This window comes from Armigeres subalbatus, chromosome 3 (genome assembly GCF_024139115.2).
Source record: "Armigeres subalbatus isolate Guangzhou_Male chromosome 3, GZ_Asu_2, whole genome shotgun sequence".
Lineage (NCBI taxonomy): Eukaryota > Metazoa > Arthropoda > Insecta > Diptera > Culicidae > Armigeres > Armigeres subalbatus.
The window spans coordinates 169856017-169870310 of NC_085141.1; the positions used below are offsets into that span (position 1 = coordinate 169856017).

General features: G+C 39.2%; 1 protein-coding gene across 1 annotated transcript in view; it reads right to left on the reverse strand.

Annotated features, from left to right (window-relative positions):
- LOC134220685 (acetylcholine receptor subunit beta-like 2) overlaps positions 1 to 9992 on the reverse strand; it is a 34778-nt gene extending 24786 nt beyond the window's left edge. The window contains exons 1-6 of the mRNA XM_062699790.1: positions 9773 to 9992; positions 9203 to 9714; positions 8996 to 9128; positions 8807 to 8934; positions 8574 to 8749; positions 8159 to 8311 (exon numbers count right to left, since the gene is read on the reverse strand). Coding sequence (XP_062555774.1) covers positions 8159 to 8311; positions 8574 to 8749; positions 8807 to 8934; positions 8996 to 9128; positions 9203 to 9714; positions 9773 to 9845 — 1175 coding nt within the window. The 5' untranslated portion in view covers positions 9846 to 9992. The remainder of the gene's footprint in view (positions 1 to 8158; positions 8312 to 8573; positions 8750 to 8806; positions 8935 to 8995; positions 9129 to 9202; positions 9715 to 9772) is intronic.
- Between the last annotated feature and the right edge of the window lie 4302 nt (positions 9993 to 14294).

Genomic DNA, 14294 nt, shown 5'->3' on the forward strand with positions numbered 1-14294 from the left:
AACTGTCATAGTCTAAAAAATAAATTGGACTTGTTTTAATTCGCAATTCCGATTGTGATGTATTTGCTCTCCGTGAAAAATGGCTTTTTGACGTAGGACTTACGTCTTTCTTTACTATACTGGGTGTCATTTTCATTTTTGAAAATAGAAAGTTACTCTGGAAGGGAAGATTTCGAACGTTACTAGCGCCTTTATCTTTCGATGGACTTTTAAGATTTTTATACTAATCGACTCGGACACTCCCCAGCAATTTGCCAATTTCATTGAAACCTATCATTTTCAACGATAAGTTATTGAAAATTTTAATTCTTGTCAATGCCAATAAAAATTTCATATATCATCAACCTCATGCATTCCTAACACGGACATCAGAATGCAGTGCCACGTGCCTTCGGGTCCACCGCAGGGTTGCCAAAAATACAGATTAATCTGTATTTATACAGATTTTTTACTAGTTTTCGAATACAGAATCTGTAATACAGATATACAGATTTTTCAATCACGATCTGTATGTACAGATATTTCAAATTTGTGTTTACCAGATCCGTATAATATCTAAAATATTGTTTAAATGTTTCATAAGCTTCTTATGCGCGATTAAATATTAATTTTTTTTCATGCACAGTATGACAGTTTCTTAATTTCAATGTGGTGAACTGAAAAGAGGAATGGTGGCCTTGTTTCATACACATTAAAACAGATAGCAATGGGTTTTCGCCATAAAAGTGAAGAGATGCATCATCTGCAAATGAGAAGCAAAACGGTATGTCAGGTGACTGTATATTATGTTTTAGCGAAATAAGCCGATATTTTTTTTCGCATTTTCCTATACTTCAATATACAAAAAATGTATTACACATCAGTTGTTAATTTATTTTGGAAGCAAGTCCATTTTTTTAAAGATTTGACATGTTACAAGTAAAAATCGCTTTGCTATTGGAACTATTCTCAAAGTGCATGAAGCTAAAGGGGGAGGGAGGGTGTCAGACCCGGCTTGTGACTTTCAGTTACATTTTTGTGATGGTTATGTTTTCCCAAAGGATAGTATCACAATACAAAATTTAATATCATTTTTTCTACTGATAGTTAGACGTAAAAAAATGGCGGCAATAACAATTCGATACAGATTTTGATACAGATTTTTGGAGAAAGAAATACAGATGAAAAGATTTTTTTGGTCAAAAATACAGATTTTCATTTGGCAACCCTGGTCCACCGCAAGACTTTCTTTGTGTATAAAAGAAGCTGTGCTTCCCGTGTGCGAGTTATTTCAGTTTGTGACAGCAGCGCGTACTGACATGCTTTTTGCTCGCGCTTTTTTTTCTCGTTCGTTTGCTGTGCTTACGTACACAGCATGCAGTCGCCATAGGGAGAACTGCCGGTCGGTTTGCGAGTATGCAGTTAAAATTTTAAAAATTCCAACTTCCATATGTCTATTAGCATCATTGATATTTTGATAATATAGGAGTCCTGGCAAAATTTCAGGCAATTCGGTGGCCATTTAGGAGTAGCGCGAAGTCAATTTATGTTTATATGGAAATATGTATGGGGAAAACTTAAAATTTGTTCAAGTCTTCCTACAACTGTCAAATCGTTATGAATTCAAATAAATATCCCCAACCTCCATTTTTGGAATCTATTTGAGCTCAACCAGTGGGTAACGTAGTGGGTAAAGGTAATTTTGATTTATATTTCCACTGCTACGTTAAGGCTAATTACACCATTTTAGCCATTTATCGCATATTCACAATGTCAATAGAACCGTTCAATCCACTCATAACTAATGTGTTATTCGGAGGTCTCATTTATATAGATTCCAAAAAGGGAGGTAGGGGATGTTTATTTGAATTCATCACGATTTGACAGTTGTAGGGAGAATTGAATAAATTTTAAATTTTTCCCATACAAATTTCCATATAAACATAAATTGACTTCCCGCCACCCCTAAATGGCCACCGAATTGCCTGAAATTTTGCCAGGACTCCTTTATTATCAAAATGATGCTAATAGACATATGAAAGTTGGAATTTTCGAACATTTTTGAAATTTGAACTGCCCTAGATGCATGAAAGAAGATCACGCATTTTTTTTTGGCATTCTATGCTTGATGATGCAGTGGTGTCGGTTGCGATTGATGCGATCGCCCATCGCATCACTCGGAATTCACGGCTAGAGGCCGATGATGGCTGAAGCTGCGATGGCAACGGTGGTGGATGAAGAATAATAAAATTAGCACAGAGATTTGATCTGTTCATCCAGGTAAAGTTATTGGTTTCATAATCCACATCTTTCCGGGATGGGGACTAGTCATGGCATATGACTGACCATATGTTAAGTTGTGGGTGGTACTAAACAACACGTACATTAAGACAGAGTTATACTATAACAGTTCTGATTCTCCAGCAAAAAAAAAATCAACTACACTGATGAAAAGAAAAAAGGGATTTAAAATAATAACTTTCATTCATTCGCAGAAGGCATTGGCAATTAAATGATACACAACCAATCACCAATCAACAACGATGCTGATATATTATATAAGTTTATATAAGTCCTACGTCTACTCGCGGTTATGTTTAAAACATTACCCATTGTTCGTTTTTTCTGAAGATGAAATCAACTTCCACGATTTAAACATTATTCGCCAAGATCGAGATGACTATGGTGGCGTTCTTTTGGAGATCAAAAAATGCTAATCCTTCTACAGAATTCCCATTTCGGTTATTAAAGGCTTAGAAATCGTCGCTTGCCAAGTAAATGCAAAGAAAATCGCCTATTTTATATGATTGTGTGGCGATTTCAACTTGAATATTTTGAACACAGGTGAAGTGACTCGAATATGGTCAACAAAGCCGTATCGATCTGTCTTTACCAGGGGACTGAAGAGAAGGCTAATACGCCTACCCACCATTCATTCAATATGGCGTACAATGTTTTTGTTTTAATTTCATTTAATTCATGATAACATAACTACGGAAGTATCGACGAGCTATTTTTCGACATAAAGAAGCCATACAAATACAAAAGGCTCGATGTACCTCAACTAATTGCAAGTTTTCGCCAGGAGATGTTAATTGCCGATAATTAGCACTAACTGCATACGAATCAATCACCCAAAATGAGCGCTAAATTCAGGTATACTACCTAGAAACTTGGAACCAAAACCGATGTTGGGTAGAGTGCCATTGTACCGCGGATGACAAGCGTTTCATCCTCCTGGTCTTTATCGTCTTTATGTTTAAATTCACTATTATTAAATTGTACGTGGAAGGTAATCCAAGATCCCCATGGTAGCGATTATATGCCGATAGTCACCTCAATCAAAAGTGGATATCTACAATCTGACCCAGTTAATGTTCCTTTCTTCCACCAATGGATGAGTATCGATTCCATACCGAATTAATTAAAAAAAGCGCACTAGAAGCTCAGAAACGACGCGTTCCAAGTACATACATCTGTGATAAGAAGAACAGCCACTTCTGGATGGAATGATGAATGTACTAAGTTGTATTCTGAAAAATCTGATGCCTTCAAGGCTTTCCGTAAACACGAAGGGTCTGAGATTTTCGAAGAGTATTTTAAGCATGAGCTTGAAAGAAAGCTAAAAAATAAGAAAAAAAATAAGAAAACTAAGAAACGTAGCTACTGGCGACGTTTTGTCGAGGGACTATCATGAGAAACCTCAATGACAACACTTTGGAAAACGGCTCGCAACATGCGAAACCGTATTCTACCAACGAGAGTGAAGAATATTCCAATCGATGGATAGGGGAAATGACGGCTTTGACAGGTTTTGTTCTATTGTTGGCATGGGGGTTTTCTATAACCAATTATGCTCAAATTTGGCCTAAACATTCTTTGCATATCAAAGAATATTGAGGCCAAATTTCATTAAATTAAGTCAACAAAAACCCCCCTGACAATAATAGAACAAAACCTGCCAAAGCCGTCACTTCGCAAAAAAGGTCTGTCTCGATTCCGCACAAGGAGCAATTGGCTTCAGTATTCTTGGATATTAAGGGCGCCTTTGATTCAGTTTCTATAGAAGTACTGTCAGACAATCTGCACAGTAGTGGATTACACGTTATTTTGAATAATTTCTTGTACAATTTGTTGTCAGAAAAACAAATGAACTTTAAACTCGGCACTCTGATAACTTCCACAAATAGCTACATGGGTCTCCCCCAAGGTTTATGTTTTAGTCCCTTGCTTTATAATTTCTATGTTAAAGATATTGACGATTGTTTGGAAGAACAATGCACGCTCAGACAACTTGCAGATGATGCCGTGGTCTCTCTGAGAGTTCCATGAGCAGCTGTCTTGTAAGGACCATTGAAAAGGACCCTAGATAATTTGACTGTTTGGGGCAGATATTCATCTAGGGATCGAGTTGTCTCCGCAAAAAACTCAGTAGGTTGTGTTAACCTGTTTACTAAGAAGCGGTACAACCAATCTTTATATCTAAATACCTTGGGGTCGTGCTTGATTCTAAATGTCCCTGGAAACTTTATATTGAGTATTTTCTACGTTCTATCCCCGGAACATGGTGGGGTGTTCACCCGGAAGGCCCCATCAAACTCCGTAGAACGACAATTCTCGCTGTTTCAGAGTTCATTTCATTTATTCAGACTAAGATCGAAGTGGCCTGTGCGGTATATAAGAATCTTCTCCATTCGGCTCGGCTCGCTGTTTTAGTGTACGACTCTTTTTGCTTCCTCTCAGCAGCTGATTGTCACTCAATTAAATTGGAACGAATTCAATATCGTTGTTTGCGTATTGCCCTTGGCTGTATGCATTCAAAACATAACATGAGCCTGGAGGTCCTTACTGGAGTTACTTCTTTCAAGCACCGCTACTGGGAGCTCTCACTAAGAATATTCATCAAATATGGAACAAGTAAAAATAACTTCAATAAAATGCTTGAACTGGTTCATCGGTCAAGATTCCTGAGAGATTATCTCAACTACATATCATCAAACCTTCGTCTTCCATGTTATACTCCCCCTCGAGATCACTTCACCAACGATAGATCCTCAATTGAATACGATCTGTCCATGAAACATGCTATTCAGGAAATACCAGATCATATTCGACAAATATCTATTCTCTCCCTTTTTTCTGAAAAATATGAACATGTCAATTGCCGACAACAGATATTTTACTGATGGTACTCGCATTAACGGATCCACTGGCTTCGGTGTTTTCAATGTAAATTCAACCACCTTCCGCAAACTTCAGGAACCGTGTTCGGTTTATGTTGCAGAGTTGGCAGCAATTAACTTCGGTTTGGGGATAATTTTTGATCAGCGAGTTTTGATCAACGAGTTTTTTCCATTAACCCGTCAGAGTATTCTTCAATGCTGGCAAAGGAATTGGACACACAAAGAACTTGGACGGTGGCTATTTTCCATAATTCCTAAAGTTTATGCGCGAGCGTGGTTCAGAGGTGGTCGAGGCTTCATTCGCGTGATGTCGAGGTGCTTTGGGGGATCGTGATGTTGTCTATATGCAGGCTATCTATAATTTTATTTGTTCTTCGGACATTAAAATGTAATACTTTTGTTTTTTCATCAAAGCTCTTTTTTTGTATTGTTTTTGTCTTCCCATACGGAAGATGCTCCCAGTCGAACCACACGCACACCTCGAGCAGGACGACGAACCACACCGTCCCTGAAGCCTGGATGAGCGGCTGTATTCTGCTTAATACCGAATCCTAAGCCCCATCCAACAAAAAAAAATGTTAATCTAACTTCGAGTCACCATGAATTGGTTGGCTTCTATCCCTCTTTTACTAAATTAATAATAAGATGATATTGATTGTACATATCGTGAAGAAACGTGGCTCCATAAAATGTTATACACGCATAAGCCTACCAAATAAAAGAACTAGAAAACAATAATCAATATTAACATCTCCAATTTTAATTCTTACTACTGACGGTGGTGCCCCACCTTTACCAGAACTCTGGCACCGCCAGTGGTGTATGTCGATTGTAGAAAGCATTATTATGTCTCTTCTTTTCCGTAGTTGAATAGATAAATATATTGAAAAATCCTCATTTCAGGGCATTTAAAACATCAGTTAAAAATATATAGACCTAAAACATCATAATATAGACCTCCGTATCACAATTTTACCATAAAGTTGTGACCCTAGTTGAAATGTAAAAATTATAAAATAGATGAATTTCATTGAAAAAAAATCCGATATACTATTTTTTCCTAAAAAAAACTATACCTAGGGGAACTGCTCCTTGAATCCATACCATGTACTCACATATACTTAAATCAATGTAACACATGTGCTAAACCGATGTAAACCCACATTTCTAATGAGTGGGCATGATGAACTTTCAAATGAACATTACAATCTGTTATAACTACCTCTTATAAAAGAGTAGCCAATAAACAGCTGATGCGTCGTTTACTCAGAACTAACTGAAGACTTAGTTGTTTATTTTCCTCCACTGAAAAAAAATCCTGATAAGTTAAAATCATTCGAAAACAAAGAATCGGTGCGCAAATTGTTTTATTTCTCATTTTTGTGATTTTTTTAGCAGTGACCGGATAACAACAAAACACGACACAAATTGAGCCTAAATTGCCTGTTTTGCGAATGTTAACAGATACCGTATTACTATAAAATATGAACTTTTTTCATAAAATGCGTCGTGGCTACCCGTAAACGTCATTTCCCAGAGCTCTCTTAGAACAATTTTTCCTATGTTATACGCAGTTAGCTTTCATTTGAAGATTGAGCCCCCAACTTTCCAGATTTTGTCCAGTTTTGGAACACCCTAATTATTATGTACCTTGTGTACAATGGATACACTATACCTAGGGAATCAGGAATGTTTCCCATCGAAAACATCCTCGACTGGACCGAGAATCGAACTCGGCATCTCCGGATTGGCCCTCATTAGCCGTGAGGTAAGACGCGCGACTACAAAACAAGACCATGCTGAGAATGGCTGGGTTCGATTCCCGGTGCCGGTCTAGGCGTCCTAGGCGGATTGGAAATTATCTCGACTTCCCTGGGCATAAAAGTATCATCGTATTAGCCTCATGATATACGAATGCAAAAATGGTAACCTGGCTTAGAAACCCCGCAGTTAACAATGCTGGAAGTGCTTAATGAAAACTAAGATGCGAGGCGGCTCTGTCCCAGTGTGGGGATGAAATGCCAATAAGAAGAAGAAGAAAAAAATCTCCGGATTGACAATCCTACGCCTTTGCACGTAAGGCTAACTGGAAACCTCAGCCAGCTATAAAAAGTTCGATTTTGGAGTAAAATGAAAGCCTTTTGGTACAACTTTAAGGCAAAAAGAGCGTCCACCTTTTTTCTACTAATATTTTAATAACTACGTAGGAACTTGAAATTTCGGGATTCTCTTATCCCATGTAGCTACTTTTGATAGAAAATAGTGCAAAAATGATTGGTGGGACCGAATTCCCCGCCGAACGCAACTTTTTACGACGTAATAGGACAATGTTGAGTTTCAAAAAGTGTGTCTACAAAATTTCTAATGGAACGTACACACGGTCAAGCAGTTTGACCAACATTGACTCCACCTCTCGTTTATTCAAACATCCATCAAGTTTTCCCAACAGCGGCACGAACAATCAATTTATTCGACCAACAATATCACACACGAACGACCGAAGCGCCAACTTGAGCACCAACCATTAAAAAATATATGAGGGTTTGTGCAACTTCACTACAAATGCTCAAACATGTTCGACGAACCTTGACTCCACCCCCGACAACTCAAACCAAAATCAAGCCGTTTTGATTTTTTCCAACCGAGCCGCCAACTGTCAAATGGTTGTTCGAACAACTTCACACACGTTCAAACAAAGCAGCAACCGAAGGATTTTCGTGGGGGCGGAGTCAATGTTCGTCAAACTGCTTGACTGGTGTGTACGTTGCATAACACATACACAGTACACACGCTATTGTAGCACAATTCTTGTTTTCGACGCCCCCTATCAAAAACCTGCGCCCTTGGCGCGGTCAACCCGGCCAACCATACGCCACGGCGCTACCGTTAGTACTTTAACATGGAAAATTATGACGAATCTGAGTATTGCCCTTTTCCCTTTATTCGAATTTTCAAAAGATGTGATTGGTTAATAATCTGGAAAATACTGCACATACCTCATTTCAATTTCATTAGTATACCCGTTACTCGGCGTTGAATCATCGTAATCTGGTAACGTATATTTCGCTCGCCGCATCATCATAATCTTTGGCATGATTTCCAAAAATAATCTTTTAACTATTGGCGACATTTTATGTGTTGAAGTACTCCTGAAAAATACAATGAAGAGGAATGCGTTAGCTATCTCTTACTGCTATTGACTGTACTAATATCTGCCATTGCTTTCACATTGACTATTTCCAATGGAAAGGTCCATCAACTACGCAACTACGCAAAAATACGTTATCAATCCCTCCACCCCTATCTACAATTATGAATATTAACATCCCATGCATGCGAACTATTCTAATTTATATCTAAGTTTCCCACCTAAAGTAACTAAATGTTATACTGGAAAAATTTGTTTCGTACCTGTACCAAACGTTCAACACGCAAACGGTCGTCCAAACAGAGAGAGAAACCAGTATCATAGTGAATAATAAATATTTGCCTAATAATGGCACGGCTAACGATGTAGGAGGAATGATTTCAGCAAGTAGCAAAAAGAACACAGTCAACGACACCAGAATGGAAATACACAATGTCACCTGTGAAATGAAAATATTCATGAAATATAGAAATTTACAATCTACATTACTTCACACCTTTTCCCCGGAATCGCTTGGCAAATAGAAAACTAAAACAGTTAAGAATGTAATTCCAACGCACGGAATAATCAAGTTAACTGTGTAAAAAAGTGTTTTTCGTCTCATCGTGAGCTTAAATGTTATATCTGTGAAAATAGTAAAACCACATGAAAGTTTATTTCAGAGAAATAGATTAGTATTACTCACCTGAGAAAGGTTCTGGACAACAAGGATAGTATTCCTCATTTCTACTAGCCGGAACTTCTAGAATATCCCATTCTACTGATAAGTAAAATTCACTAAGGTCGATACCAATTTGAACTAAGTTACTGCCTGGCACCTGAAAATATTAAAAAAAAACTAATTTGTAGGACAAGACTGAACCATTAATATCCTAAGTTGTTTTCAGTGTACCTGATCTAAATGTCTTAATTCAACTTGTGCGCCATTATACGTCCACGATCCAAATTTCATGAGACATGTTTGTTCATCGTACGGAAAGTATTCCACATTCATTTCACATGATGACTTATAAATTGCAGGAGGTTCCCAGAATATTTCTCCAGTGTACTTTAGAGTTGCTTTGGTCATCAATGTTACTTCGTAGTTTCCATCCCAATTGTTGTAAAGGACAATATCAGGCAACCAGATTTGTTCGGATGGGACATAAAGCATTTCTACACCTCCATATTCCTCCGGATCCCACTTTAGTTTATAATCGAACCACTTTTGCTTCACCCACAGATTTGTTGTCATCACTTGATTTCGGAGGCTAACTTCTATCAACTGCGACAGTTTCAGCCCCAGCCATACTGTTAACGTTTCCGTGTTATTAACCACAGGCCGTATGAGGCGATTATAATTACTTAATAGATCATCGTATAAACGTTTTGCATCAGGGTTAGCCTCAATGTGAACAATGGATGCTGTAATCAATATTGGTACATGAATGCTTTTTCTTGAGAATGGTCCAGCGATACTCACCTTGGGCGTAGCTTAACGCAACCAAACTCAGTAAACAAAGTTTGAAATTGACTAACTTTATGAAAGTTCCCATTTCTGATACACCAAGAACAATAATCTCAATGAAAAGTTAGAAATATCCCATTTATATCCAACTAAATTTGATAAAGTAGATTCCACTCCCCAAACGAAGTGAGGCTATTATGGGAAAAATCTTCGAAGATGCTGATAAATTTGAGCAATCTGAAAAATCAATATTTGTGAGAAATAAAGATATTCCATTTCTACAGCGCATGCGATTGTTTACAAAACAGAGAGCCTAAAAGCACGTGGATGCGTTCATCCACGTGGTACCTGTTGATATTGAAGCACATGGGTTTAATCATTTATTCTCGAAAGAATATGAATTGAGAAAACAAGAGAAATTGTGTACCGTTTGGAAATAAAAACCGGAATGTAACTGGTAAAAAGTATGTTTGTTTTCTTCAAATGTGAGGCACATCCAAGCAGCAGTATCTCAAAACTTATGGACGATTCAAATCAAGCGTGAGTTAAAACGCACCCAACTCAGCACCTAAAAACTCATGGATGAGTTGAATAATCCATTTGAATCATCGTAGGTTTTCTTTTGTTCTCCTTCGTAAAAATAGTGAATTTACGTTTGGCGCATAAAATAAAAGATATTTTAGTTACTAGATAAAGATTGTCGCTTCGGTTCCCTTTGTTCTGCTGTCCGGAACATGTTGGGTACCAAGCTGTCAAATCGTATGGATTTTCCTTCTTTGACATTTAGCTCCCCTATCCTCGCCAGCAAAAGATGTTCCGGACAGCGACGACAGCGACAATCTTTATCTAGTAACTAAAATATCTTTTCATAAAATAATAGATGCTCTTCCAAGTATAAGCAATAAGTTGCCCCCAAATTGATTCCAAATGCGTTTTTCAACCAATTGATTTTTTTGGCAAATGAGTTAAACGATGCGTTTTAGCATTAAAAATACAAGCGTAATGTATTCCTTTAAAATCACAGACGATTTCGTTCGCACGGGGGGGCTCGTTGATTGAGATTTATGAGTGATTTTACCAACACTGAGCAGCACAATTGTCATAAACGAGTTGCTTTCACCCTGTCACCCGAACAAATCCAATCATATATAAGTTGTTGCAACCAAATTGGCCGAGATTGTTCACTACGCGTTTGGAATTAAGAAAACCCTATGCACTTGAATGCATTTCTTCAAAATATGTGAGAAAAATTATAGCATTTGGGTACAACTTTAGACCAAGCCTAAAAGCATTTCGCGGGACATTCCAGGATATTCACCATTTGTCCCACGCTGAAAAGTGTCCTGCGAAACGTCCCAGATTTCACATATTTTCAGATAATGTTCCGCGTTACAGAAATTGAAAAAAATAGGTAAGACTATCTAGGTATTTCCCGGGATTTTTTGGCTTGGATAAATTGTATCATTCCCCTCAGTCTGTCCTATTAAAAAAGAACTAGGAAGCTGAATATCAAAACCCAGATTAATCCACCTAGCAGTGATGGTGCCTTTCTCGTGCGAATAAAAAAATGTATTTGGCCATAACTTCCGAGTCCCACAGTCCGATCTGGCCAATTTTCAATAGGAAACAATGGAACTTGTTGCGAGCAAATCGATTAAGGATAAGTGCCCGAAAAATGAGTGACACTTTTGCTACATTTTGGTACGTGGGTGCGCAGACACACACACATACACACAGACATCACCGCCGGGGATCAGCCGAGTAGACCGTGGCGTGCGAATGTACCGGCTTCGGGTCGTCGGGGCACCATTGAACTGGAAGTTATCTCCACCCGGAATCTTTGGATTGACCTCGGCACTCGCCCGGTCACCCGTTGAGACGGGTCGTCGGTTACGGGGGAGCTTCCGACGTCGGGGAACTCCCTGTCGGAGTAGGATTGATCCACCGCCGGGGACTATCCGAGTAGTCCGCGACCAAGGTGAGAGCTGAATGGCTCATCGGTTAAGCAAGAAGCTGAAAGGCACAGTTCATGGGAAATCGGTTAATCGGAGTAGGCTAGGTCCACCGCCGGGGACCAGTTGAGTAGATCGTGCCGCGTGAATGCACCTGCTTCGGGTCGTCGGGGCACCACTGAACCGGAAGCTATCTCCACCCGGAATCTTTGGCCTGACCTCGGCACTCGTCCGGTCACCCGTTGAAGTGAGAATGTGCGTAGGACTTGAGCGGATCTATGAACATGCATACCAGGTGAATGTGTAGTGTTGGTAATGTAACAGCCATCCACGAATGCGGGTCGTCGGTATCGGGGGAGCTTCCGCCGCCGGGGGACTCCCCGTCGGAGTAGGGTAGATCCGTCGCCGGGGGACTATCTGAGTAGCTTGCGAGCACGTTGAGAGCTAAATGGCTCTAAAAATAAAAAGGAAAGTAGATGCGTTGCTGAATGGCACAAGGAAAAAAAAGTAAAGGGCTTAAGGGCCCACGCTTTTGTGTGCTTGCTGACACCAATAAGGGAGCCAAAGGGCTCAGACGTATGACAAAACATCGAAGAGAGGCACTGTGAAAGGTGTTGTTTTGGGAGGAGTACTTTTAGTACTGCTTTCCCCCACAGAAGTAATATTGAAAGGTAGTCCCGGGGGGAATTGTGCATTAGAAGAGAGGGTAACTCAAGTAACCTTCTGTTGCTTGGGTGGGTTTAGTGGGTCCGGCGGTCTGGCCTTCTGCCAACCGCGTCAACCCCACTCCCTGAGTGATAATTTCAGGTGTCTGTAGGCAGATTTGCCTTCATCCCTCTATAAAAAAAAAAAAAAAAAAAAAGACATCACCTCAATTCGTCGAACTAAGTCGATCGGTATATAACACTATGGGTCTCCTACCCTTCTATAAAAAGTTTGTTTTTGGAGCAATCATATAGCCTTTACGTATACTTAGTATACGAGAAAGGCAAAAAGGTGTTTAAGGAAAAGCCTCCAGGAATCCAAATTTAAATCTACTCACGTTTTCAAAGGCACACCACTCAATACGGAATCGTTGCATGACTGTCATATTTATTACACCCAGTTCTTTTTTTATACGGATGGGTTATAGTTGATTAAAACCTTTAGTGTTAATGAAACTATGAGTTAACCCTATGAAAAAATTCACAAAGTGGAATTCAGAAAGAAAATTAAGGTGGTATTTGAAAAGCTGTGAAAAATTAGGTTAACCGGGAATTAAAGAATACCAACCGTGTAAAAAATATTGGGTGTATTTCAGCTTTGCCGCGTCGTAACATTTGGATCTGCTTGCCCGTAATTGTCACCCACCCCCAAGATCTGCTTATAATAAGCGTTACACTATGGAACACTAGAATGTGGGGGAGTGGTGGCCTTTATTCGTATTGTATTTCATGATTAGATCTTTCAAACCAAGCCAAAGTTAATAGAGGAAGCCCAGAGAGTTTTCATTCTAAGCAACTGCATTTTACAATGATATGGAAATGCTAATATCATCTTCCAAACTTGGACGTACATGTTCATGATAGCATTAGAGGCGAAAGCCTCTAATGCTATCATGAACATGTACGTCCAAGTTTGGAAGATGATATTAGCATTTCCATATCATTGTAAATCGGTTAACTTCACGTAGAAGTAACACACACGAAATCATTAATTTAGTTAACTGCATTTTAGTTCAACCACTTCAACCACGTAGACAGTTCAATTTAAAAATGATATCTCTATCGTTAATGTATTAGTCATTCATTACCGAAATCAAACACATACCGCTATGACTGTTATGCACACTTATTTTTTTTTACCGGGATCTCAGCAAAATGTTGAACTTTTACCGAGATTCGCACAGCCGTGCCCCAGCAAACATGATTTTTGCCGAGATTTCTGTCAAAATTGCTGAAAATCAGCAAATATTTTGCCGAAAATCAGCTAACAAACGCCATTTTTGCTGAAATATCAGTTTTTTAGTTTGCTGGCGCACGGCTGTGCGGATTTTTGCCGAGCTGCAGAAATTAAAACTAAGTGTGTGCGTAAAAACACCAAGCTAATAATGTATTTCTCGGCAGAACAGCCCCGCTAAACTATTTGAATGGTCATGGTCACAAATTCTATTTTCGTTTCTACTAGCAGCATTCTTAATATCTTTGGTTTTTGATCATGTACCGTTCCTGTTCTAACAGTGTTAAAAAAATATCAAAAGCCTCATGCTTCAGAAAGCTTAGCTTAGAGCTTAGAGAGCTTAGACTGACTGTACGTATCAATGGTTGCTACTCCGCGATGGTTCAGATCTGGTGCGAATTGCACTTCGATCCAAGTGAATAGTGGTTGCTAGGGGCTGCACGAAGCAAACAAGATGCCTGCTCTGCAAACCGGAGGACGGAAACGACCATATGACAAGTGGCTTGCAATGCCCTGCCTAAAAGAAGGCGATGGCGGGTCGAGATTAATGGAGATCATCCAGTTAAATCTAAATCATTACGACACCGCACAGCAGCTGTTGTGGCAGTCGACAACAGAAGCAATGTGCGACGTGACAATTATTGGTG